Source organism: Symsagittifera roscoffensis, chromosome 6 (genome assembly GCF_963678635.1).
Source record: "Symsagittifera roscoffensis chromosome 6, txSymRosc1.1, whole genome shotgun sequence".
NCBI classification, from domain to species: domain Eukaryota; kingdom Metazoa; phylum Xenacoelomorpha; order Acoela; family Convolutidae; genus Symsagittifera; species Symsagittifera roscoffensis.
Window position 1 is genome coordinate 15,737,456 of NC_087067.1, and position 26,830 is coordinate 15,764,285.

The 26,830-nt window shown below is 37.9% G+C and overlaps 1 protein-coding gene across 1 annotated transcript; it reads right to left on the reverse strand.

The window, feature by feature from the left end:
• Nucleotides 1-939: 939 nt before the first annotated feature.
• Nucleotides 940-26,585, reverse strand: LOC134848611 (putative O-acetyltransferase SAR0937). The gene is made up of 5 exons (XM_063866130.1): nt 26,240-26,585; nt 19,689-20,584; nt 4,644-4,868; nt 1,202-1,353; nt 940-954 (listed from the first exon to the last, which is right to left on the reverse strand). Exons 1-5 carry the CDS (start codon nt 26,464-26,466, stop codon nt 940-942), a joined length of 1,515 nt encoding a protein of 504 aa, XP_063722200.1. The 5' UTR covers nt 26,467-26,585.
• Nucleotides 26,586-26,830: the final 245 nt, after the last annotated feature.

Sequence of the window (26,830 nt, forward strand, 5' to 3'; positions counted from 1 at the left end):
AAAAAAACAAATCTGGTGACGACCTGACATCATTGCCAACAACTTCATCAGAGAACTACGAAACTTTCGATCGCCATCGACTCATAACAAGTTTTACCTCTTTCGTTATCAACCTTGTGAAAACTCTTGGTTTCGCAACAGTACTCGCAAATCGACCAACTACATAGGGTTTGTAATCAACAAGCTCCTTTACAATGAAATACTATAATCTACCCGTTATCTTGTAACTAACGGCTCATATCAGCAAAATCTTGCACTTTTTAACGATGAATCCGAAATCAAATCCTGAAGCAGACGACTCTAATATACGCAAAACACTCACGTGATCTTTGTATCTCGACTGAATCTAACCAGAAAAACAAGGATACATTTTCAGCCCACAACAAAGGAATTCAATTTGCGCATCAAATTAATTCAATATTAGCGCATTTTGCAACCAGGACAACCATTCTTCTTATTCGGACAAGTGTGGTTGTCCTGGCTGCAAACAAAAAACAGGTTGTCCTGGTGTCAAGTATAATGTGATTTGTCGATTAAACTTGAATCTGCTGTGCCTCCTCAACCCATGAAACAGAATAAAGCAAAACCAAAACCTGTCCAACAAAGCAAAACCAAAACTCATGATAATGAAAAGCATTTGACTCAAATTATTGGGACAACACGTGGTAAAAAAAACTGCAAGTGAAAATGTGTAACATGCCCCAGTACATCAACATTTACGCCTTTCTAGACAACGGGTCCAACAATTAATTGCAATCATCAGCCGATTACGTACAATTAGAAGAAAGCCAATCTACAGAATAAAAATTCATTGACGGTTTCCAGTATCCCGACGCCAATCGATCGAATTAACAACCCCTCCAAGTGAAAATGTGTAATATGCCACCGTACATCAACACTTAAGCTTTCTAAGACAGCTGTTCCAGCAATTAACTGCAATCAGCGGCCGATTACCTACAAATAGAAGAAAGTCAATCTACTGAATGAAAATTCACGAGTGTTCAAGTAGCCCGATCAACCGAATTGACTGTTCGTCCTTTTGGAACTCTCAACGAAAAATTCCACATTCACGTTTCCGTACTTTGATAACAATCAGATCTAATTTTTCCTTGGAACAGACAACATCGACCTTATTATGACAACGTAAGTTATCAATTGACACTGCCGCTCGAGCATTCGCAACATCCCTTGTATAGATCACTGGAGGTCCAACTGCAGACTTGTTAGTAAGAAATGTCTTCAGCGCCTCCTCAACCCATGAATCAGAATCTTTGGATGACGCAGACCTTTCAGAACACCTGGTCAACACCTGAGGAATGGAATCGTACGGCGCTTTACCCAAAGAAACATCATCTAAAGACGAACGCCATGCAATGGATATTATATGGAAAATTTTCATCCACAAAAAAAAACGATCTAGATTTGGACTACTATGGAAGCTCAATACAACTTGAGAAGAAGGCATTCGCCCAAAAAACATTTGTCCCTCTGGTAATTATTCTTCGAGAACGCTGCAGTTCGCATGCTGAAAATTTGTCGATGACAACTGTGGTCTCTGAGGAACAAGAATATTCGTGCCGTTGGTCAATATTGGCAGGCCCAATAACTTTGGAGGGCTATAAAATAGCTAAATTCAAAGATAACAAACGTGACAGGGTGGTGATTGCAGTGGTGGGAGAGTTTGAAGTAAAGTCTTTGCGAGAAGTGGTGGAGTTGAAATGCTAAGAGCCGGCAAAACCGAGGTGGACTCTCTGGATCTGCCTTGGCACAGCTGCGAGAAGCATGACATGAATCGTCTGTTGATGTCAGTAATGGGGCTGTGGAGGAACAACTTTGGAACTTGTGGGTTCTATGAGCCATTTGATCACTTTTATTTCGCATAGGCAATGAAAAATTTCTTTTAAAAGACCGGCTCTTTGAGGAGATATGAAGAGGAGAGCCATATTAGCACTTAAATAAGATCGGAGGCGAACCGAAAGAAGATATATCAGATACTTGATCGGCCGTGAGGGATTTGCTCGTTTTTTGACCAGGAGATGAGAACGAGGGCTGATGCTCGCAAGAACCGATCGTCAGTTTTGTCCAACTGCTGCCTGACAGGATTTATGGAAAGGATGTATGAAATCAGGATGCCGCGAAACCGAGAGGAGCTCAGCAGGTGGTTTTCTAAGTCTTGGTCATTATTGTGCCGCAGGATGAGTAAGGATTCGCCATCGCTGCAGCCGTTGACGAGAAGGAAGAGAATCAGAAGAAAAAAACGGATAGCAGCAAATTTAGGGAGTCATCCAGCAAAAATTAAAAGGAAGTCATATGACAAACTGTACCAGAGGAGATAAAATTGAAGCGAGAGCAGAAGGTTAGCAAACAAGAGTTTAGAGTTACAGAAGGATGCGAAGAGTGAATATCTGAACACACTGAAGTGAAAAGGTCTAGATGAAATTTTTGGAACTAATTATCTGCGTTGGCAACGCTTTCGTGCGTATGCTGCGACTCTGTCGTCGCGAGGTACTAACTTGCTTTGAAAACTAGTCTTAGAGGCAACGAATTGATCATGAGATTAAGGGAACAGGCAATGCGGGTACAAGGATTAATGTGGCATCCACTCTGGGAGTCTTTTCGATGATCAGTTCGGTAGCACATCTGAAGGCAATCAAGAATATTTACGGTTGGCAATATGAAGTTACCATTTGAGCAGTAGATCACCAAGAACTGGAAATGAGGCTTGGAGGCTGAAATTGCACCTACTCCGTAAACTGTTAGTTGCGATCGTCGTCAAGTCTCCAAGAGATTCGCAATAGATAAATGAGGACTTCTTCAAGGTCGAAAAAAATTGCGGTTTGACTTAGTTTGACGAGCGGAAGGGATGATGATCTCTGTCAAGCAATTTTCCTGTGGCTGACGAAAAAGATGAGATTCATCTGCGTATCATGAATCTAGAACCCTTGTTGGAAGCATCATCATGCGGAGTCTACGATATACGAATTTGACTCTTGGATATGTATCAAATCATTGTATAGCTCAGAAAATGTCGATAAAGGAAGGTGCTAGACTTAGTGTGGTTTTTGACCGAGTTATCTCTTCGCTTGCTGCATAAAAAAAGAAGTGTCCATTTTTGTAGTAGCATCCTCGCTGGCAATGAGACGATGAAAGAAGATGCACACAAACCCACGAAGCTATAGTCATCTTTCGCGAATGATCTACATGATATCCTCTACGACATGAATTCGAATTTGTCGGTCTAAAGTCGGTCTAAAGCAGATCTGGTCCAAAGTTCGGTACACGCTTTAGAGTCCATTTGTGTTGATATCTTGGAAATATGAATGGGTCAAAGATCTCATGTCGAAAGGGCATTTGAATCAACGAAATGTTGCAGACATAGGTGAGACCAAGATTTTTTCAGAGATCTTTTTTTATTCATCATAACGTTGCTTTGACGACTGGACGCCTGTGAAATGACCCCCTGGGGATGACAGAGAGTATCGTTAGAATGTAATGAACGAAGACTTAACAAAAAAACTTAACTTCAGTTTGCACTGGACCTTCTGCAGGAACCGTGGCTCCATTGCCTAACAAAAAGCAGCAGTTGAAAGAGTAAGAAAAATGATTGTTAAGTCGCGTTCAGTTGAAAACTCTCAGACATGCTCTGCCCGGGTCGAGATCCCGCTCAAAAACCGCTCAAGATATGAGCGGTTTGAGCGGTTTTTCAGCAAGATTTGAGCGGTTTGAGCGGTTTGGGCGGTTTGGGCGGTTTGTTTGGAAATCTTTCGGTTTTTTTAGACAATTACGCTCAAAATCTTGCTTCAAAATGAGCGGTTTGAGCGGTTTTTGAACGGTTTATCTAAAAAAACCGCGCAAGATTTGAAAGGTTTTGAGCGGTTTTTCTAAAAAAAAAACGCTGAAAAACCGCTCAAATCTTGCGCGGTTTTTGAGCGGTTTTTTTTAGATAAACCGTTCAAAAACCGCTCAAACCGCTCATTTTGAAGCAAGATTTTAAGCGTTATTGTCTAAAAAAACCGCTCAAACCGCTCAAATCTTGCTTCAAATTAGGTGAAAAATCTCGACTCGGGTGTCCAACTAGGAAGAGAGAATGGACAGTGGACCGAATGACGATATGATCGACCAGAGTAGTCTGCTGAAGAAATGAGAGTTCTTCCACCTTATGTTTTTCTTTCATATGATTCGATGGATCTCTTTATTTGAAATTTTGAGTTTGACTGTACAAATAAGCGGTGATTTTGGTAACGGGGTTTATGAGTTACCTTTCCAAAAACAAAATGAATTTGGTTTGGTTTGAACCAGACTGAGGGTGATAAAATGTTCCTTTGATACAGCTAATTCTACTTATGTACAGAAAAAATGTCGGTTAAAAGTGAATTAATCTCAAAGTTAAAACATTAAAAAGTGAGAGAGCATTCTCTCCGATGGTAAAATGAATGTATCAAGGTCATAAACTAAATACCAGTTATAACAACTAAAAATTAATTATAAAGGTTTTATTAAAATAATGCAATTCACAACATTCCCCGCAATAGGAAATATGAAGTCAAACTAGATTAAAGGTAACAAGCCCATTTTTCCCTCTAAAGGAAGCTGAAGAGATTTTTTTTAATACTAAAACGCAATCCACTCCCAATCCCTAATACCTGATGTGTCCAATTCAATTATCATAGATTCGTCACATGCTGAGTAACCTTCGTTTGATGTCTGTTCTTTGTTGCGTGTTGGTCTGCTTTTGGTTGGCTTGGTTGAAGGGTTAGACACTCTCGTCGTTGTGTTGTTGTCATAAGTAGCCAACTCCGTCTTCATTCTAGTCTTCGGACCTGCTTTTCTCAACGGTTGTGGTTTCGATTTGGTCGTCTTCTTTGAACCTACATCGAAATCAAGGTTAGGGAGTAATGGAAAACAGATATTTCTTCTAAAAGACCGTGTAGTAGATGAATTTGATTTCGGAAGTGAGATGTCAGACTTTTTGATGATCTTTTCGTCGGATAGTTCTATCGCAGTTTTTGAAGCGCTGATAATTTTCTGGTTGAGTTCTTTGTAGAAAAGATTTCCAGTTATGCTTCCCTTGGTTTTCCGAAGTATTTTACTTTTGAAAGGACTTTGTAGGGGCAAACGATATGAAGAAGGTTTCGAAGGTGATGGATAGCCGACTCGTACCCTTCCTCCAATGGGGACTGGTTTTTTAGGGATCATGATAACTCTGTATCCGTCGTCGAGCCGGTCATCTGATTTCCAATCTAATGCCTGTCCTTTGCTTAAGATGGATTTCGCTTTGTCTAAAATTACATCGGATAAATTATTAGAGCTCAGTTGTTTTCAGATCGTATTAGGTTTTCTACTGAAATGTATCGCGAAGGGTGGACATTTTGTTTTTGATTGAAAGGAAGGACAAATATTCCAAATAATTTTTGAGATATCTTGTTGTAAAGTAGGTTTTTGGTGTTCAAGTGCCATAGCTAAACATTTAATTTCTACAATTTGTAAAAAATTTTCTACGAGATTGTTAGAGCGATGGTCGCCAACTGTACAAAATATTAATATGGAGTCGCAAAAAATTTCAAAATTAGTAAAACAAGAAGCGTGATCAACGCGGATAGAAAATGGAATGACGCAAAGCTTTAAATAATCCTGAAGAAATTCGATTACTGTGTTTGAAGAAGTGGAAGATGTTATCTTAGCCGATGGAATTTTTGTGAATCTGTAGATGCATAGTAAAAGATACTTTTTCTTTTCCCAACTGGAATCCAATGGACGGCAAAATTGAGATTTATTTCCTCCTTAGGTTCAGAGAAGGGAGGCAATTCGCTGATTTGAGTATTAGGGATAACGCTTTTTGTATTCTTACCGGACGCATTTTGTAATGTACATTGGGAGCAGTTTATCCCATGGAAGTAAACCTGACTATTTATGTGAGGCCACCATATATACTGTGCGAGGTACTTCATGCCGGATTGTCCTGGATGAGCTTCGTGTAAAGTCTTCATAACCGGGTTTCTTAAGGTGAAGGGGATTACGAGTTTTCCATACATGTATAAAAATTCATCGGATTCGTGAAGATCTTTAAAGAACTGGTTTAATTAGTGAGAATTGGCATTAATCTTATCTTCTCTGTTTTGAATAGCTTCAACGATTGGACTCATTATTGGGTCTTCCCCTGTTTTTAGGGCAACCAATTTAGCATTGAATAACGTATTTAAGTTCAAAAATTGTTCCGGCAGCTTCAAATTTTCTCGGTGTTTAGTCACTAAATTTTCGTGTTCGACCAGACGGGAAATTCAACTGTAACTTGAATACTGTAAGTAGAAGGTTTAATTACAATTTGATTATTAGACATTTTTTCTGTTTTTTTTTTATAATTTTAGAATCCTGTGGACTAGTAATTAAGCTAAAAAAGTTCAGACTTAAAAAAATAAAAATGCAGGTTTTGATAGACAACTTCGTGAAATCAATATTGGAGAAATCCAAAGGAAAAAACTTAGAATTACAAAGTTCAGTTTTGCAATGTTTTAGATCGTAAATTGGAACAGTTGAACTAAAGAACCTAAGAACCGAAATGAAAACATAATTATGTAATCTTGCGTAATTGGAAATTTCCAAATTTGAATCAATGGCATTACATATCATTTTTCCGTGATCCGTTGGATTCATAGCTCTGTTAATTTTCTTGATTGTAGCAACTAATAATTCTTCCTCGTAATGAGATGGGGGAATTGCATTGCTGAGGGGGATCTTAAAATTAAGTCGGTAAAACCCATATCTTTCCCTGCTAAGTGTTTTATTGTAAAATTAAACAGTAAAAGACAATCAATACATCTTTTTAAGCGACTATGATATGTTTTATTTCCATGATTGGGTGAGAGTGCCCAACGGAGAGCTCTATGGTCAGTAATAATTTCAATTCTGAGCCGTAAAGTTAACTCTTTTAGTGTTCTACCACCCAAACAAAAACCAGAAGATCCAATTCATTTGTGAAGTTTTTATTTTTGTGCGGATTTAAACACTTTGAAGCAAAAGAGACCGTTTTCCAGTCTTTACCATGGAGTTGTTCCAGAGAAGCGCCAAATCCGTTTCGGGATGCGTCTTATTTTACTCTCGTATTTCGCTTGACGTCAAAATGTGTATTTTCAGTAAGATTGGCTATTTTTATCTTCTCGTGTGTTCTTCATTCCATGACCAGATTGATTTCTTGTTTAGTCTTGTTTAGGACTTCCGATTGATGCTTAATTTGGGACAAACTTGATATACTAATTTGATTAACCAAAGAATGATCTCAATTCCTTTCGATTTTTCGGAATTTGAATGTATTTGATGGCCTAGCTTTTGTCCATTAGAGAAGCCATTCCTATTTTCAAATCCAAGCCAATCTGTTTCTTTTTCAAAGAAATTTGATTTTGGCTATTCAACTGCGAAATTGTAATCGTCTAAAACGGAATTTTTGTGTTATGTACAAGTTTTTTTGGAAGCGACTAAAATGTCATCAAGCTAACAACTTGTAAGAGGAATTTTTCCGATAGTTGAATCCATGACTCCTTGAAAATCGTTTGGCACATTGCCAAGTTCGTAAAAGCCTGTTAAAAATTGATATGTGCCGGTAGTGTGTCCGCCTACCAAGCTAAAATTGCACTGGCCACTGGTAAAAATGTCTAAATTGACTATAGGCGTTCTTTAAGTCTAATTTGGTAAACCAAACTTCTCCGGTGGAATCATTTGAGATTTGCGAGGCGACATTATCTAATAATTCGTGAGTATTAGGCATTTGGTAATTGTTCTCGTAGATTTGTTTATTAATGAATTTTGATTCGAGTGCTAGTTTGATAGTTTTATCCTTTTTGCAGGTGATAAAGATTGAACTAATAAACCTATTTTTGTCGCAGTTTTCTACTTTTTTGATGTGTCCTTCGAATTTGAGAGGATTTAGTTCTGTTTTTACTGCCTCGAATAATTTGAGGGGAACACGTCTACCTTTTAAGTTGTATTGGTTTTAGAGTTTCATGTAAAAGTTTTAATTTTTGTGAAATTTTTTTATTCTTCCAATCCGAAGGAATAATAGCTTACAAGTCTGGGTTATATTATGTATTTCTTTTTTTTTGTAGAATGAAGAAATTAGATTATTGGACTTACAACTTCTCTTGTTAAGGTGGTTGCGAACTGCTTCTGAGATACTACGATTACCACTTTTGGTAAATTATCGGTTCCAAGGATAGTCCTCTCGTGGTCTTATGTCAGAAAAAATTGGCCTTCATTGTGAAACCATCCGTTCGAGAATATAGGTAGAATTCAATTTTCAGTGACGTTAATTGCGATGTCTGTGAATCCATTCTGCGATGTCTGCGATCTCTTTTGTCGAATGCTCCACCAAATAAGTTTTAAATTACGGGTCTCGCAACTTTAATTCATGGAAGACATTTCGGTTGAGGAAACTCACAAGAATAGCTGATTAAACTTGAGTATTGAAAATCACAAGGTTATTTTTCCTATTTCGATATTTATCAATTTCTTGAGTTCTTTTCCTTAGTTGTCGCAAATAGTTGTCACATTTAAAACAGAATAACCATCCGTTTCGTTCTGTCTGGATTCTCACCATACGTTGATTACCACACAACATTTTCTATTTACACGGTCACTATTTATATCCGATTGTTTTGAAGGATAATGACAATCTGTATTATGTACAACTTGACTATCTACTATATCTACATTTTAACGGCGGGATTTACATAGCCTGGTAAAGTGTCCAGGATATTTAGAGACTTTTGAAAACGTGTGCTCCCGCATTTCATACAAATACTGCTTCGTTCTATGTTTAAAATTGGTTCTCCTTTTACATTAAAATGGTTAAAAGATTTTTTTGAAGAAGATCCCTTGGACTTGAAATTGTTTGACATTTTCAGGTGTTTCGTTATTCTTTTTTCGTCTGTAAAGGCCACATTTAGTGCTTTTAGAGTTGGTAGAGTTTCTGTAAGGAGCTTTCGTTGGATATCTGAGTTTTTCATATTGTTGATGAAAATATCTCGTATCCATATGTTTTCTCCTGCGGTTATATTGCATTTCTTTGCCATTTCAGCGAGGGCTCCCCGGAATTTCTCTAACGATTAGCTATCTATCTCTCTGTTTCCATTCAAGATACTTTCAAACGTAACGTTCGTCTTCCTCGGATATTTGTTAAATATTGCGAAAATGAAAGTTAAGGATACTAAGAGAGAACTTTGTATACAGCCGGGAATTAGTCCCGAGGAAACGCTCAGATCTGCACTTTTGCAGGAAACCGGCTACGAAACGGCTCTTACCTTACAACAAGTGCTTACAACAACGGGAAACAATTTTTATTCAAACTCGTCCAAGCGAAAATTTAACCATTAATTTAGGTTAAAACAGGAACCTACTTTATCAGTTCAGAAAAAAACCTTCAGAATAGAATAAATCAATCTCAAAGTTTTCTAAAGGAAAATCCATCAGATCGTACAACAACCAAACTTATTGTTGCTTCTGCGGGAAAGATTATTCCCCAAACCATATATAATCATGGCCAGCGAGAGGCTTAATTTGTAAAACCTGTAACACAAAAAGACATTTCGCTAAATGCTGTAATTCAACCACAAATGTAATTAATGCAGATAGCGAGTCAGATTTAATAGCAGAGGAGGATATTGCTTCCATCACTTCAGATAATACCTCGGAATTTGGAAGGCATTAATTATCTGAATCATGAACTACCGACCAAGAAATCCAACATCTCAACAACAATATTCCATCGAGAGAAAGTCTATCCACTCTACACACACCTATCAGTCCCAAAGATAACATCGGCGAAGAAGCTCGACATCATAAATTCCACATCCGTAAAATCGAAATGCCTTCAAGTTACCTTAAAACTAAACAACTCTATCTTATAGCAATTGTAGACAGGGGCAGTCCAGCTCAATTTGTAAAAAAAAAAACCGCAGCAGATCGACTCTTAGCAAACAGCAAAAATGTTAAATTGTATCCTACATTGTCAGTCCTCTTAGACATATCTTATGTAGATTACGATCAAAAAGCGATTGTACTGTTTAGAGTCGCTGACATATCGTCCCTAAATTGGAAAAACAAATCAGGCAAAGTTTTCTTATCCGAAAACAGAACAACTTGCATTTTAAATTTGGATTTACAAAACGCAATAGGGTGGAAAAAGACTCCAACCCCCCCCCCCCCCACAAAATTCTTGAAGTTGAAGAAACTGAACTATCAGATTTTTGAGCATACTAAAGAAACTACTAAGAAAACAATTAAAGAAACATTTCCTCTAAATTAGGTATGTTTCAAAGATCAGGAAATGAAAAAACCAATATAATACAGCTGTAGTTATCACGGCAAAGAAGAGCGGTTCAGTCACAGTAGCCATCGATGCTGTTTCCATGATCAACCAAACTTTTCAAAACACCGCTATCAAACGCCGAATTTTGTAGAACAACTGAACGTAGCCGCCTAAACAACTTGCTCCAATAATCCCGGAGAAAACATTTTTTCCTCGCTAGACTTCAAATAAGCATTTAGTCCGCAAATAAGTCAGTTCTCACTGTAATTTTAATATGGAGTTTACAGAGGTACATATCGCTTGAAAGTTGGATTTAATGCACTTTCCTTTTTCCGAGATGCAAAAGAATTCCAGAAGGCCATGGACTATACTTTATTAAAAATTCAAGTAGTTAACTGCGTTTTAGAATTTTTTAAATCAAATAGTGGAAAGGGTTTTCTAAATTAAGATAAAGAAGTTTCCGCCTTAAAGTTCCATAATATGAGTTCTCCGTCAGAAAGATATCTTGGCTAGGTTTCGACCTACATAGGTTACAAACCGAAACTTTTAAACTTCCAGGCAATCCTAGGACAAAAACCTCATTTCAACCACCTTCAACAGTTTTTACCAAACCTATAACTATACACAGAACAATTCAGATCATCATTAACTTCTTGAAACCAAAAAAAATTATTTGGGGAAAAAATTAGCCAAACTCCTTTAAAGTCAAAATTTTATCAGATGTTATCATATTATATTCTTGCTAGTAGAAAGTCAAAAGTTAATTGTGACGCAAGCCACAGTGGACTTGACGCAGCTTTAGAACAACAGCTAAAGGATGACACATGGGTATCTACTTTTTTCGCCCGCAAATTTCCTAAAGTTATATTCCAGAAAAGAAATAGAGTACTAATGAATTGGAACTTTTAGCGATAGTCTGTTCATGCAAAACGTTTTCGGAATCATCTCCGGGGAAAGAATTTTAGACAATTTACTGACCACATTGCTAAAAGCTCAGCCCTAAAAACCAACAGGGGAAACAAATATTATCAAACAAGACTAACATGATGGGCGGATAGGCGTTTACCTTTCAATTTTGATGCTTCACATATATCAGGATCAAAAATAGGAACATTTGGCTTTTTATCTTGCTACCCTACATTGGAAGCACCTGACCTCTCAAGTTTTGACGAACAGTTCGTAGTGAAAACGATCGATATCTTTTTCTCTTCCTGCGACACATCAAAAAATTTATGCAAAGAAGAGTTATCAAAAAAGATATTATTTTATCCCTAAATTTCAAGTTCAATTGTACATTGTATAAGCAAAGGACAATTTTTCCCAAATACACAATTCCAAAGTCTCTCATTCCTTTTCTAATCAGATTTGTCGAAAAATATATTGGCGCAACTTCGAAAGAGGCTAGTAAGTTCTTGCTAGAAGTCCCACAAATCAGAGACGAGCAAAATTAGCATCATTTCGCGTGAAGAATTCACCAAAAATATCAACCAACAAGATTTCTTTAAGCTATTCTATGGACAAATGATAGAGAGCAACAAAATATGCTCAAACAGTTTTAGCCAATCAGATGTAAATATGCAAATTGTTCGCGGAGTTTAGATCAACTAATCATATGCGAGAATCAAAACAGACAATTGCTTGGCGAACTATTATATCTTTTCTGGCAAATCTCATCCAATCGCTAACCAATATATCCCCTTTTCAAATAAGATGTCAAGCAGCCGCAAATTATAGCCTTGACCAACTGTTGAAGAAGTGGCGCATACTAGAAAAATTGATTGCGAGGAGAAGAACAATGAATATATGTGGAGACAGACGGGGAAGAAGCTCATACTCAATGGAAAGAGAGCTCGGTTGAAGTGTAAACATGCAAACATCTTAGTAAACCTGAGACTGAAGAGGGGAACCAAATGTTCTATTCTACAAAACCGCCCACAAGTGAACACAGTGAGTTCCAAACCAAAATATATTCGTTTCGGAAGACAAAAAGTCACTTCCAGGATTTTCTAAAAACCTCGATGCAGGCATTCTGTCATAGTTTGTCGACAAATACCCGATGTATAGACTCATGAAGCAAGCCACACTCAGCAAAGATCAAGAAGGATTCTCCAAAATATACCCCTACATCAATATTTTTTGGAACCCGGCAGCCTTCATAGACGGATTTATCATCATCGGCGGCCGAACAGCATAACAATTTGTCTCCAGAGAAAAGTTTCGACTCAGATGCATAGATCGCACAAGGCCAGGTTGCAATGGAGGACGCGGTCCAATTTTTTTGTTACCCAAGAACCAATCGCAAATTTGTCAGGAAGTGCAAAGAGTGCTAGGAATGCTCATTTTTTAAAGTAAAAATATCGAACCGATCAATAAGTTAAACTCGACCAAATTTCTACACTTACCTAAGGTCGCAAATCAGGAACTTCAACCTGACTAGGCAGGACCACTATAGGATGAGTCGAAAGGTCAAGTTCAAAATCTGGTCGCTATTGACCGTTAATCGAAGTATCCATCAAGTATGTTAAATAAAGCAGCTGGAGCAAAATGTTATTAAGATTCGTAAAAAACTATATCTCGATACATACTATCCCGGCATCAATTAGAACAGACTCTTTTTTTTAGGTTTTAAAACCAACGCCGTAAAATCTTTTTGAAGCTCTACAGGACTTAATCTCATATTTTCCTTTTTAATCGACTCGCGCAGATATGATTTAGATTAAAAACTATGCAAATAACTAAAAAAAACTGGGTGTAAGGCAATTAGAAAAAAATAAGGGTTAATTAATCCGCTCTCAAAACCATTATCGAAAACATAAGATTTAACAACTACAGTGTCACTAATTTTTACCCTTTCGAGCTGCACTTCGGGAGAAGGCAAAACTCGGAACGGTCGTTAATCTTTGAAAAATTACTTTCAAAAGTGAATTTTGATTCCAGAAACTTAAAAAGATACATTGTAACAGCAGAACCAAGGAGGGGATACTGCGACCTCATTTGTCAGAAAATTGTCAGGAAAGGAGATAGAAGCCCAGACGTGATATTCAAGGTAGAAGCCTCAGTGATATTCAAGGGACCCACTACTTCGTTTTCAGAGACTCCCTACTATCAAACTCTAGAGAAACTGGCGATATCGGTAAGCGAGTGGATGACTTGGAAAAAGTCCTTATATAAGAACAAAGCACGGCTGCATTGAAAACGTTGAGGGATAGAAACCAGATACTAGCAGCATCTCTCCGAAACAACCTCACTTTCGAAACCTTGAGATTTAGGTCCGACGCCCCGAAACAGGCAAACTCTAACGCCGAGAGTGGTCTTGACATTTCATTACTTTTAGATCCTTCAAAATTTGAATTATTTCGCAAAACTCTAGACAGGCGATTAGGCAAATTGATGGTACTGGTACCGCGTACAAATCACACTGATTTTGAAATCTGGGTTTTTTTTTGAATTTAAAGAAAAGTTACAGTTTTTTTATGTTTTTTTTTTCATTTGTAACAACTCTTTTTATCAATTTAGAACTGAGAGTTTTAATGTAGTAAGTTTAATAGTTAGAGATAGGTTGTCATTTCACACCAGGTAATCCAAGAAAATCTGGGAGGTGTATTTTAAACACTCCCATTGGTTACAACAAATTGATGTGGCGACGCTATTTCAGTAAGAAAAAAGAAAAAAACTGATTGAGGTGTCAAGTTTGAGGGATTTTTTTTTATCGCATCTTGTTTTAGTATGTCTTGACCTTTAAATTCAGCTCTGAATTCATAATTGTTTTCCGCCTAAGCTTGAGGGAGGTGTCTTGAGATTTATTCAACCCAGGGTAGATCAAAGTTAATTTTATTCACCAAAAAGTAACCCCAAATTTATTTTAAGAAAACCGGTAGATTGTATTTATGGCTAACAAGCCAATTTAAACAAGAGTGCACTTATTGGTAGTGTCCCAAAAAGAGTTATTTTTTAAAATTAATATTTGACTAGTTGATGTCCCTGAATCATAAATAGGTTCGGTGCAAACTTTCCCGCAACGAAGTTCCATGAATAGAAATCGATTATAATGGATTTTTGTTGACTAAAATGTTGTTTACATAATCGCTCCTCATGGCAAATTTAGACAACACAATGTTTTTTAATCCATTTAATCGATTATTTTTGAAAAATAAAAATCCAATAAAATCCATTATAATCGATTATAATCTTTTTTTTGTTTTCAAAACAATGGGTTTCTTTTTGTACTTAAAATCCATGAAAAGTGATTAAATTTTGTGAGGTTGAAAACACGTTCATCCAGGTTCGGCCAATATGTAGTAATTTTGAAGAGGACAATATGTTTTTTCATCTACCCCCCACGACGTACAAACTTCCCCCCCCCCCTACTTACCCCCATCCCCCCAAGTACTTACTCCGCTCCCCCAGGCCCCCCACGTACACCCTCCACTCCCCACGAGGACAGGTAACTGTAGTGCGGGTTAGCGTGGGTAGGCAATTTTTTGTAATTTACCATAAACGCGATTGAAAAAAAAAAGAAAAAAAGACATTCAGCGAGAGAACAAAATAACTAATTTGAGTTTAACAAAACTATGAAAAAATAAAAAAAACCCACAAAAAGGTTTAAATAATGGTATTAAAATATATCATAATCGATTAAAAAGGATTATTTTTCTTTCGTTAACACATTTTGAATATAATCGATTATAATCGACTATAAGCGATTAAATCGATTATATGGCGATTTTATTGCTTTAAAAATATTATCATTATAATCCATTTTCAATCGATAGAAATAGGTTTTTTGTTATAGAGACTGACAATGAAAATCCAATATAAGTGATTATTATTCATGAAACTTCAGTGCGGGTATTGTTCTGTAAAAATTCGGTTACTAGCTTTCAAGGTTTAAGGCAATGGAATTTGGGCTTAACTGATGTTCGTTGAGTGCGGTAGTTCTTCGACTGTTACACAACTCAAAAAATACTCCCAGTTTATTTTCATTACTATCATGCTACGACAAAGAACCGTCCGGAGCAGCCTGCCTGGGTCGAGGTTGTGGTTTTATGATCAGACAGTTGCAACGGATTTTTGATATGTCAAGACTGCCGCGACCAAAACTGGTTTTTTTTCAGACCGCCGCGCCTTTGCGGGTCGAGGCAATGTGTCCGCGACCGGCGCGACTGAAGAAAGTTCGCCCTGACCGGCGCGACCAAAGGAAAGGTAACCGCGACCGGTGCGACCGAAGGAAAATTAGTCGCGGCATGGCCGAAAAAGTAGGCAACCCCAAATATTGCTTATATTTGATATTGGGATCATGTGTAGGCTCTCGAATGGCGGTCCTGTATATCATGATCAAATACGCTGTTCTAGGTAACTGTTTATTAAAATTACATATATACTGTTTTTTTTTTGCTATTTGCAACTGTTTTATTGTTTTGCAAGCTAAAAACCCGATAAATTAAAAATTAAATCAAAATGGTTTCAGAGTTGAACTAACACCTAGTCATTTGTTGTTTCTGTTTATTTGATGACTGTTCTTTAAAAATTTGGTGACTAATTTTTTGACTACGTGCTGACTAACTTTTGACAATGCCCTGACTAATTTTTCGACGGCCGCGACTAATTTTTCGACCATTCAGTGATTAATTTTTCGACCGCCGCAAGAAATGTTTTGACCGCCGCGACTTATTTATCGACCGCTGCGATTAATTTTTTGACCATTCCGCGACAAATTTTTCGACCGCGCCGACTAAGTTTTTGACCGCCGCAATTAATCTTTTGACCATGCCGCGACTAAATTTTTGACCACCGCGTTTAATACTTCGACCGCCGCGACAAATTTTTCGACCGGCGCGACTAATATTTTGACCACCGCGACTAATTTTTTGACCGCTGCGACTATTTTTTGACCATACCGCAACTAATTTTCTGATTGCCGCTTGTAACTTTTCGACCCGCGACTAATTTTCCGACCATGCCGCGACTATTTTTTTGACGGCCGCGACAAATTTTTCAACAAAGCCGCGACTAATTTTTTGACAGCCGCGACAAATTTTTCGACAAAGCCGCGACTAATTTTTTGATTGCCGCGACTGATTTTTCGACCGCCGGCACTAATTTTTCGATCGCCGCGACTAATTTTTTGACATCTGTGACTAAATTTTTGATCATTCGATTGAGATACGGTACTTCCAGAGTTTGTCCGCGACTTAAAACCTTGTCCAGACTATGGATTCGAACCGAGCGTTGCGCAATGTCGGGCTAACCCTCACCGATCAGAAAGAAACGGCATTACCTTGAGTGGCAATATTATTCGGAACTCTTATTGAGTAAACTTACGCGTGACAACTCCTTTTTCGGAACTAATATACATACATACATACATACATACATACATACATACATACATACATACATACATACATACATACATATATACATAGTACATAAGACATATGTACATACAAACATACATGCATACTAGTGGAATCCCTCATAAGCGGAGGACCGAATGCGCGAAAAAAAATCAGCCAATTAGAATTGCTTCTAGTTGAACACGGCAATTGATTCCTCTTAAAAATTGACTTTCGGCTCATTTTATTTTCAGTTTTTAACGACCGCGGCGACTATTTTTTTGACCATGCCGCGACTAATTTTTCGACCGCGCCGACTTAGTTTTTGACCGCCGCAATTATTCTTTCGACCATGCCGCGACTAAATTTTTGACCACCGCGTTTAATATTTCGACCGCCGCGACGAATTTTTCGACCGGCGCGACTAATATTTTGATTGCCGCGACTAATTTTTCGACCGCCGGCACTAATTTTTTGATCGCCGCGACTAATTTTTTGACATCTGTGACTAATTTTTTGATCATTCGATTGAGATACGGTACTTCCAGAGTTTGTTTGCGACTTAAAATCTTGTCCAGACTATGGATTCGAACCGGGCGTTGCACAATGTCGGGCTAACCCTCACCGATCAGAAAGAAACGGCATTACCTTGAGTGGCAATATTATTCGGAACTCTTATTGAGTAACCTTACGCGTGACAGCTCCTTTTTCGGAACTAATATACATACATACATACATACATATATACATAGTACATAAGACATATGTACATACAAACATACTAGTGGAATCCCTCATACGCGAAGGACCGAATGAGCGAAAAAAAATCAGCCAATTATTAGAATTGCTTCTAGTTGAACACAGCAATTGATTCCTTTTAAAAATTGACTTTCGGCTCATTTTATTTTCAGTTTTTAAAATTTGAAAAAAGTACCCATTTCAGTGACTTAGTTTTGATATTGGCGGAATACAAAAACGGCAGAAATTTTCAAAACTTTCAATTTGTCCTTGACCGGTGGCGAATTGGAACAAACTTGGTTTTTCAATGGTTTTATTATAAAAGAAGCAAGAAATTTCTTCCTTTATTTGCTCTGAGTTAAATACAGCAATTGATTCATTTTAAAAAAATGACTCTCGTCTAATTTTGTTTTTGGTCCTTTGCCCACGAGTTTTTCACCCATTCGGCCCTTCGCGCATGAAAATAGCTTCCTGCATACGAATTTACATACATACATACAAACATATATACAAACATACATGCATACATACATATAATCATACATACATACATTTATACATATATATACATATATATACACACACACACACATATATATATATAGTATATATATATATATATATATATATATATATATATATATGTGAGTGTGTGTGTGTTTGTGTGTGTGTGTGAGCGTGTGTGTATAAATGTATCTAGGTATGATATTATGTATGTATGCAGGAAACTTTGTATGTATGTATAGAGGCTATTTTTATGCGCGAAGGGCCGAATGGGCGAAAAACTTGTGGGCAAAAGAACCGAAAACAAAATTAGACGAAAGTCATTTTATAAAATGAATAAATTGCTGTGTTCAACAAAGAGAAAATAAAGGAAGAAATGTTTTGCTTCTTTCATAACAAAACCCTTGAAAAGCAAAATTTGTTCCAATTCGCCACCGGGTATATATATATATATATATATTATATATATAATATATATATATATAAACAAACATACATACATACATACATACATACATACATACATACATACATACAAACATACATACATATAAACATACATACATACATACAGACACACCTTTTTCTTAACCAGCACTAAGAAGACAATGATGTACGCACACTGCACACAAGTAAGTGAAATGACAATTTTTGTATCTATCAATCAGGACAAATGAAAAAGCAATATTTATCGACAAATTTTTTCAATTAAAATTGTACAAATTAACACTAAGCGGAAATAACTTTATATATAGATGTGGTTCTGGTCTTTATTTACGCCATATACATCATAAACAGTACAGATTCATAAATATTGTAAATATTACATAATTTCGTCTTCACTACAATAACCTTTGGCGGCGCAGTTCTGATAGTAAAACTGGCAACATTTTCTTCACGTATAATTTGGACAAATGAACACCGTCTCTGAAGACAGGAACCCCTTCAAAAATTGTCGGGAGTGTTACTCGCGTAGCATTGCTTCCAATAAACAGAGACGCCATGTCAATGTAATGAAATTTGGGATACTTTTGGGATAATTCTTGATAAAATGTTCGCAAAAAAGGAACACCACTCTCTTCTGAAATCGTGATCGGACATGCATTTGTGTAATTAGAGAGATCCTTGTGCTGGTTTTCTAGTTTTTTAATGCATGCTGTTGGGTTTTGTTCAGATGTCTGGTGTGTAATCAAAATAACAGGTGTAGTGAATGGAATCACTTTCTCGATCAATTTGGGAATTTCACTGCTAATCATCTCTTTCCACTTGTCCAAATTTGATTTTGCAGACATTGCTGTGCTGTTTTCAGTCACTTTTATTTCTGCTATGTGCAGTGCTCTTGCGAAGTAAATTGTGATGTTTGGTCTCTTGGCTAGAATATATTCCATACTCTTACCTGGAATTTGTTCATGGCTTTTTTGTAATTTTTTGGTATGTTGTTTATGTGACGCGTCCCAGTAATAAGTATGGAAGAAAGGTGAACCCGCATGGCAAAAAGATTTATAATCAGCTTTTATAGCGCACGTAGAGTGTAGTTCTTGGAACCAATCATTCCAAGGTAAGCAATATGAGTCACCTACAAGTAGAAAACTTTTATCATCCGCTAAATAGTCGCATAGATTTGGATGTTCTGGGTCTTGGTTGTTGATTTTTATTGTCTGGTTTTTATTTTCTTTCGTTATAAATGAAAAACTGATAGGTTCATCAAAAGAGTATCTCAAAATTTGGTTCAAAAGAAAAGGTTGAATAACTGTCAGTGTCAAAAAAACTAACAAAATTAGTTTCGATGAAAATTGACTACATAAATTTCTTACAGGTTCTTCGATTGATTTTTTTATCAAGAAAGACAGCGTGATTGTTGAAACTAAAATAGTGATTGGGCGTGATTGTTGAAACTAAAATAGTGATTGGCCTGAAAAACTCATCCTCTGGTAATAGAGAGTTTATATCTCCAATTTTGGTAAGAGGTAAATGTACAAGGTACATGGGATAGGACAGTTTACCCACGAAACAAAGAAAAGGATTGTGGTACACATAAGACTTAATGAAGTTATTTTCAGAAGATAGTTCTAGAAACAGTATCATTGCGAATGTCAGTAGAGATGTTCCAATTCCAAGAAACATGGGCGAGCCCTTCACCAAAGTAACCATACAGCATAGGCAAAATAAAGTTCCCAAGGATAAAAAATCAGCAAAGGTCTGATAATGTTTGTTTTGTAGTTTTTCGGCAAGAAAACCTGTTTTTGGAATCATCAGAATTGTTGCTGAAATTACAGAGCCCAAAATGAATTGATAGAGTCTTCCCCAGGTCGAAAAATAAGCCACCATGTGAGAACTAAAGAACAACTTGACGTTCAGAAAAATACAAAAAATCGAACAAGTGACGAACAATAGAAACAACAATGAAATGCGTTTTTTGCAAATGAATGTAATAACGATCAGAAGAATAGGAAAAACAGCGTAGAATTGCTCCTCGATTGAGAGGGACCAGAAATGGATAACAGGGCTCTGATCTGAACCCTCGTCTGTAAAATAGTCCAGTGCAATGTTCAGTCCGTGCCAGTTTTGGAAGTACAAAGCGGAAGCTATGAAAGACCGCTTGTGCATTTTGACGTATTTGGGAAGCTCGGTGAAGCGAAAAAGCAGAGCTGTGACGTTAAGAACGGTGGCGGACGCTGGAAACAGTCGAATGAAACGTCGGCAGTAGAATCTAAAAACAAACATGATTGTTGGTATTGTTTGTATATCATTGCAAAGCCCTGAATGTTCCAACGGCCCCTAATCGGTAATGAATATGGTTGATAAAGAAAAAATTCAAAAACCGGTAATTTTTAACTAAGCCAAGCGTGAAAATTTGAGTAGCACGAAAAGATTATGAACAATAAGTTTGACTCAATTTTCAATTTTGAACGTTTTTTTGAGCATGGTCAATCTTCAGAGCATGGTCAATTTGCTAATTTCTAAACCCCCAAACCTTTACAAAAAAAACTGAAGTTAAAATATCTTCCAACACTGGACCTCAGTCTTCAATAAGATTTGAAAAAAAAATGTATTTTGATCGCCAAAATTTGGCTGAAAAAAAACACGAATTTCGAATTTTTTCAGATTTTTTTTTGCTTCTCTGCACCTCCTTACAAAACATTGTAAAGTACATCATGATGTTTTTAGCGTCTGGAAACCTAGCAGTAATTCCATTTAGTTTGCGCAATTATAGCACAAAAAATAGCGCGCGTCAGGGACGGATCTAGGATTTTCTCGAGGGGGGGGCCCAAAAAATTGCGTTTTTTTTTCGGCGCGCGCTCCCCCTCCCCGCAAAATTAGTATTTTGTTGCGGCAAACCCCTTTAGAAAAATTTTGGGGTCCGTCACCAAAATTGGATATCTCAAAATAGTATAAAGGGGGACCCTTTGGGTTGTCAGGGGGTCAAATCTCTGAAGAATAAGGGGGGGTTCCGCTTCCCCCCTAAATCCGCTGGTGGCTCAATGTTTGAGTTTAGAAAATATTTGAGCCCGTTGGATTCTCAAACCCTTGAAAGACCTAATTTCATGAAATTCGCAAAAATGCTAATAGTCAGGTTCCAGCTTTCATTTTCCCGCCAATTTAACTACCAAAGTTCCAGATCAAATTTTCTTTTCTACGGCACTGAAATATCTGGTAGCAATAGTTTTTAATATCTAGAAACCATATCAGCAAGATAGTCTTTTCATAGAAATTTTCGTCGAAGTTATAGAAAATCGATAAAGTCTGTAAATGTCAAACAACGGTCACAAAAGTTTATAAATTCTTTGAAAAGCTGGAAATTAGTCTCAAAAAGTCCGCAGTGTGTATATTTTTAAAAAACTAAAAACGCAGACCAAAAAAAACTATCACTTAGATCCTTATTTTATGTTACTGAAACTCGTATTGCTTAATTTTGCAAAACACCGGATGCAAAAAACGGATGGTTCAAACTCTGTTGAGAACATAAAGCTTAAGTCAAAAAAGTGCCGGCGGTCGTGAACGTGCTACTACGATCGTGCCGGACGCAGTTAGTTTTCGTCGGTCGTGCCGGTCGTGGTTAATTGTTGTCAATGATGTCGGCTGTACTCAACTTCCGTCAGCCGTGCCGGTAGCGGTTATATTTGGTCATTCGTGTCTGTCGCGATTTATTTTAGTCGGTTGTGACAGTCGTGGTTAACTTTTGTCGGTCAAACCAATCGCGATTTTTCTTTGTCGGTCGTGCTGGTCCCGGTTATTTTTTTTGCATGCCGTGCTTGTTTCTTGGTTAAATTTTGTCGGTCGTGCCAGTTGCAGTTAATATTTAGTCGTATTGGTCAGGTTGAAATTTCTCGGGTGTGCCGAATGTGATTAATATTTGTCAGTCTTGCCAGTTACAATTCAATTTTTTTGGTCGCGTCGTCTGTTGTAAGTTTTGGTCCGTCGTGCCGCACGAGGTTAGCTTCTGATGGTCGTGCTGGTTGCCTGTTCACTTTTCTCGATCGTTCGGGTAGCCGGTTGATTGTTGCAGTTTCTACCGGTTGTGGTTACTTTTTATTTGTTGTGCCGGTCACGGTTGAATTTTTTTGGTCGTACTGATCGTGATTAATTTCGATCGTGAAGTCACTTATGATTAACGTCTTGCAGGTGGCGATTATAATTTTTGGTCGGTTGAACCCAAAAAATTTTGTCTTCGCGCTGAAAACCGGTTAAACTTGGTCGGCAAATTAGGTTTTGTCGATCGTGCCGGTGGAGATTACTCTTGCCGGTCATGCTGGTCGTGATTTACTTTTTTCTCGTGCATGTTAGGATTATCTTTTGGTCGTGCTGGTCCCAGTTATTTTATGTTTACCGCATCGGTCACCGGTTTTTATCAGTCGTACTGGTCGTAGTTATTTTTTGTCGACCGTGTCGGTCATGTTTGAGTTATGTCAATTTTGCCCGTCACGGTCATTCTTGTCGATTGTGCTTGTCGTGGTTAATTTTTGTCATTTGTGTCGGTCGCATTTCATTTCTGTCGATCGTGCCGGTCCTGTTTAGTCTTGCCGACCGTGCTGGTCGTAGTTAATTTTTGTCGCTCGTGTCGGGCGCGCTTAAGTTATGTCGATTTTGCTTATCGCCGCTATTCTTATCGATAGTGCTGGTCGTGGTTCACTTTTGACGGTGGTGCTTGTCGCCAATTGAGTTCCGTTGTTCGTGCTGGTCGCTGTTAACTTTGATAGTCGAGCCGGTGCTGGTTAATTTTTTCGATTGTACCAGTGACGGTTATTTTTTGTCCTTCAAACCGAACGCGGAAAATATTAGTGGCTTATGACGTTAATTCTCGTCGATCGCGCCGGTCGAGGTATACAGTGATGATTTAAATTATCCGGACAAAACGAACAAAACTTGAATTTTCAAACGCGTTTTTCTCAAATTGGTTTACGATTAGACAAAAAGTGAAGAGAACAAAAGTTGCTTAGATTTTCACCAGAATTAATATAGTGCTATTTTTTCTCCGAAACTCTCAACCAAAATTTTACCCCAAAAATGGGTCATTTTGGCTTTTTTCAATTAATCAAGAGTTACGCTGAAGTAACTTTGTTAATTGATAAGAACATTTTATCACAAGAAGTCCCTTACACATCCCAACAAAGTTTAAGAAGTGTTAAATCTCCAAAAAATATGCGCAAATTATTTAAGGTTCTGGGTCTTATATTGTAAAAATCACATTTATTGACTCTCAGGTAATTTTTTTTCTCTTATACTAAATTTTGTAGATTTAACCCTATTTAAACTTTGTTGGGCTCTGTAATAGCCTTCTTGTGATATAATTTCCTTATCAATCAACAAATTAGTTTCAGCGTAACTTTCGATTAATTGAAAAAAGCCAAAATGACCATTTTTTGGGGTTAAAATTTGGTTGAGAGTTTTGGAGAAAAATGGCACCATATTATTTCTGGTGAAATTTTAGGCAACTTTTCTCCTGTTCATTTTTTGTCTAGTCTTATTGCAATTTGAGAAAAATGCGTTTGAAATTTCAAGTTTTGTTCATTTTGTCCGGATAATTTAAATCAGCACTGTATTAACGTCAATCGTGTTGAGGGGAAGGATTTTTTTATCGTGCCGGCCGCGCTTAAATTTTTTGCTCGTGCCGTTTGCAGTAATTTTTGTCAGTCGTGCCTTTAATGGTTGATTTTCGTCGGTCTTGCCGGTCGCGATTGTTTTTTTGTTGTTCAAGTCGGCCGAGATTAACTTACATTACTCGTGCCGGTGTCGATTAGTTTTGGTTGGTAGCACCGGCCGCGTTTTTTTCGGTCATGCTGTTCGCCGTCCGTGTCTGTCGCGATTTACTTTAGTCAGTAGTGCCGTTAGATGTGAGCCTTTGCTGCTGGCAATTAAACTGATTCGGTAATATTTATAGGTCGTGCGGGCCACGATTAACTTTTGTCGGTCACGCTAGTTGAAGTAAACTAGCTTCAGTCGTGCCTGTAGCGAGTAACTTTTCTGGTTCGAGCCGGCCCCGCCCATGTTGTTTTGCTCCTTTCGGTCGGCCCCCATCTTTGTTTTTGTTGCTCCTGTCGGTCGTGATTAGTGTTAGTCAGTCATGCCGTTAGTGATTGACTTTTGTCGGACGTTTCAGTCGCGCTTTGTTTTTGTCGGTTGTGGCAGTCGGTTGTGGCAGCCGATCACCGTTTAATATTTGTTGATTGTTTCCAAGTAATTTATCATTCATGCTTGTCGCGTTTTTTTGTGGGCCAAGCTGGTCGAGGTTAACTTACGTCAGTCGTACCGGTGTCAATTATTTTTTTTTCGGTCGCACCGGCCGCGTTCATTTTTTTTGATCGTGTCAGTCGCGGTTATTGCTGTCTGACGTGCCGGTCATTGTTTTCTTCTGTCAATCGTGCAGGTCTTGATTTATTGTTGTCAGTTGTGCGGGGGAAATTAATTTTTATTGTTTTGCCGGTCCTTGTCGACAACTCTTGGTCGTGTCTGTCGCTGATAAGTTTTGTTAGTGGTGCTGGTGGCGGGTACGTTTTGTCGGTCGTCCAGGTGGCCTTAATTTTGTCGGTCGAGCAGATCTTGATTTAATTTTGTCAGTAGTGCTGGAACAATTAATTTTTCTTGTTCATACTCCAGTAATTTTGTCGGTGACGCCGGCGTTACCTAGGTTTTTGCTCGTGCCGTTCGTGGTTAATTCTTGTCAGTTGAGCCGTCAGCGGTTGACTTTTGTAGGTCGTTTCATTAGCGCTTAGCTTTCGTCGGTTGCGGCACTCGCGATTCAGTTTTATTGGTCGTGCCGATCACGGTTTAATTTTTGTTGACTTTTTCCAAGTAAATTATTTAGCATGCGGGTCGCGGTTTACTTTCGTCGGTCAACCCGGTCGTGGTTAACTTACGTCAGTCGTACCGGTGTCAATTAATTTATGTCGATTGCACCGACCGCGTTGATTTTTTTCGGTCGTGCGGTCACGGTTATTTTTTTTGTCTGAGGTGTCCTTTGTCAATTGCTATTTTTTTGTTGGTTTACTTTTGTCGATTGCCATTTTTTTGCCGGTTTACTTTTGTCGATTGCGGTGAAATTTTGATACTCGTGCCGGTCACGGTTGAGTTTTTCGGTGGTGCCGGTCTTGATCAGTTTTGGTCAGTCTTTCTGTTGGAGACTAACATTTGTAGGTCACTCCGGCCGCGTTAATTTGTAATGGTTATACCTGGCGGCAGTTAAGTTTTTGTTCGTGCCGGTGGTATTTAATGCGACAGTCGTGACAGTCGCGGTTAAGTTTTGTCGGTCGTGCCTTTTTTGTTCTGCAAATAAAAAACATTACGAGGCTAAACTGTGCATTTTGTGAATTGTAAGCGGACTCCCCAACAGGCAAAATGAGATTTGTCGCGGAATCCGCAACAATGCTATTTTTCCTTGATCCACGGACAAATAGCTAAAACACTGTATTGCTCGAAATCACTCCAAAAACAGGCAATTTTGCGGAATCCGCAACAAAATGTGTGGAATCTGGAACCAGTTTGTGAAATCAATGAACAAATGATATCATGTGTGTTTAGTAAACTTAATTTGTCGCGGAATCCGCAATTGTTGGTGGAATCTACAAATTGTAAGCGGAATCCGCAACTTGTGAGCGGAATCCGCATAAACTTGCGGAATCTACTTACGTTTGAGGAATCCGCTTACATTTGCGGAATCCGGAATAACTACCTATATTCGCTCGTTGCGGAATCCGCAACAAAATCAATGTGCCGACAAAATTTACGTTACAGTTATTTGTAAGCGGAATCCACTGAAATTTAATCAGAAACAAAAAAGAGCCACTAAATCAATCAGATCCATCTTTTTCAATCTTGTAATAGTTGGAATGGGGATATATATGGTTGGAGAGAGTCCAAATCTCGATACCTTGGCAAATCCAAGTGACCTGTCTCAATTATCTCCCGCAGCAGTATTGAAGTGATTAGAAACCCAGAGAGCACGAAGAACACATCCACTCCTAGCCACCCATTGTCCATATATGGCACATTACAGTGGAACAGAATAACGGCCATACATGCTAGCCCACGGATGGCGTCCAGATGTCTGCGGTACCCAAGTTTTTGTTCGGTTGTTTTCTTTTCTTCTTGCGTCATGTTTATATGCCAAATGGTCGAAAAACAATATACAATAAAGGCATCAGCAGCTTTCAATACAATTTTTTCTCAAGCAAGTAGAGCTTAGTTTTTCTTGGTTAACAGAAGCATGAACATGCAAACGTGTCATTGTTTTTAATGAGCTGTCAATGATACTTAGCACTCATTGTTTTTATGATATTGCATGTTTTAACCAAATTTTATAGTCCCCACACACAGCAGCAGCTTTTAATACTTTGTTTGTTGATGCCAGTAGATCTTAACTTTTTCCACCGACTAACAAAAAATGAAGAAATAAGGACTCTGAGTTAAATGAGCTGTAATTCACATCAGCAAGCTTAAAATTTCATTACATCTTAAAATA

Coding starts and splice junctions, on each gene's coding strand:
- LOC134848611 (XM_063866130.1), bottom strand. CDS start 26,466: ATGACGCAAGAAGAAAAGAAAACAACCGAACAAAAACTTGGGTACCGC. Junction 20,585..26,239: donor GGTCACTTGGATTTGCCAAG/GTATCGAGATTT, acceptor GTTTGTTTTTAG/ATTCTACTGCCGACGTTTCA. Junction 1,354..4,643: donor AATTGAATTGGACACATCAG/GTATTAGGGATT, acceptor GTTCGTCTTTAG/ATGATGTTTCTTTGGGTAAA.